This window comes from Passer montanus, unplaced genomic scaffold (assembly GCF_014805655.1).
Source record: "Passer montanus isolate IOZ18808 unplaced genomic scaffold, ASM1480565v1 scaffold1716, whole genome shotgun sequence".
NCBI lineage: Eukaryota > Metazoa > Chordata > Aves > Passeriformes > Passeridae > Passer > Passer montanus.
The window spans coordinates 1-1,614 of NW_024364449.1; the positions used below are offsets into that span (position 1 = coordinate 1).

The 1,614-nt window shown below is 52.4% G+C and overlaps 1 protein-coding gene across 1 annotated transcript in view; it reads right to left on the reverse strand.

Annotated features, from left to right (window-relative positions):
• Window positions 1-68: 68 nt before the first annotated feature.
• The window catches only part of LOC120500002 (filamin-A-like), a gene marked incomplete at both ends in the record, with an annotated part of 2,450 nt that continues 904 nt past the window's right edge, over window positions 69-1,614 (reverse strand). The window contains one exon of the mRNA XM_039704330.1: window positions 69-211. Within this exon, the coding sequence (XP_039560264.1) occupies window positions 69-211 (143 nt within the window). The remainder of the gene's footprint in view (window positions 212-1,614) is intronic.

A 1,614-nucleotide genomic window follows, 5' to 3' on the forward strand; every position in this document is an offset into this window, starting at 1 on the left:
CAGTCCCTCCCAGTTTGGTCCCAGTTCCCCCCTAGTGCCCCCAGTGCCCCCAGTCCCTCCCAGTTTGCCCCCAGTTCCTCCCAGTACCTGCGGGGCACGTGCTGCCCGCCCCAGGTCACGGCCACCGAGTAATTCCCGGGCACGGTGGGGAAATACTCGACCCCAAAGGTTCCGTCCCCCAGATCCTTCTGCTTCACGGCCTCGAGACCCTCTGCGGGCAGGAACACCAGGATCAGCCCCCAAAAAAACCCGGAATTGCCAAAAAAAACCCCAGAATTCCCAAAAAAACCCACCCAAAAAATTCAAAAAATGCACTCAGAAACAGGATCACCCCAAACCCCAGATCCTTCTGCTTCACGGCCTCGAGACCCTCTGCGGGCAGGGAAAGAGGGGTCAGCCCCCCAAAAAACCCGGAATTCCCCAAAAAAACCCAGAATTCCCAAAAAAACCCCAAAATCCCAAAAAAACCCAACCAAAAAACCGCAAAAATGCACTCAGAAACAGGATCACCCCAAACCCCAAACCCCAGATCCTTCTGCTTCACGGCCTCGAGACCCTCTGCGGGCAGGGAAAGAGGGGTCAGCCCCCAAAAAAACCCGGAATTGCCAAAAAAAAACCCAAACCAGAATTCCCAAAAAATGGCAATTCCCAAAAAATAACCCCCCCAAAATTCCCAAAAAAAACCACCCAAAGAACCCTAAAAATCCCACAAAAATGGGATTACCCCAAACCCCAAATCCTTCTGCTCCAGGGCCTCAAAACCACCCCAAACCTTCTGCTTCACGGTCTCGAGACCCTCTGCGGGCAGGAACACCAGGATCAGCCCCCAAAAAAACCCGGAATTGCCAAAAAACCCCCAGAATTCCCAAAAAAACCCCAAAATCCCAAAAAAACCCAACCAAAAAACCGCAAAAATGCACTCAGAAACAGGATCACCCCAAACCCCAAACCCCAGATCCTTCTGCTTCACGGCCTCGAGACCCTCTGGGGGCAGGAACAGCGGGGTCAGCCCCAAAACAAACCCAGAATTCCCAAAAAAACCCCAAAATCCCAAAAAACCCCACCCAAAAAAATCAAAAAATGCACTCAGAAACAGGATCACCCCAATCCCCAAACCCCAGATCCTTCTGCTTCACGGCCTCGAGACCCTCTGGGGGCAGGAACAGCGGGCTCAGCCCCAAAACAAACCCAGAATTCCCAAAAAACCCCAAAATCCCAAAAAACCCCCCCCAAAAAAATCAAAAAATGCACTCAGAAACAGGATCCCCCCAACCCCCAAACCCCAGATCCTTCTGCTTCACGGCCTCGAGACCCTCTGCGGGCAGGGAAAGAGGGGTCAGCCCCAAAACAAACCCGGAATTGCCAAAAAAACCCCGGAATTCCCAAAAAATGGCAATTCCCAAAAAATAACCCCCCCAAAATTCCCAAAAAAAACCACCCAAAGAACCCTAAAAATCCCACAAAAATGGGATTACCCCAAACCCCAAATCCTTCTGCTCCAGGGCCTCAAAACCACCCCAAAACCCCCTCCAAACCCCCTCCCCAAATTCAGGGACCCCTCCCCAAATGTTGGGACCCCTCCCCAGACTCACTGGGTCCCTTGGGAGGGGACAA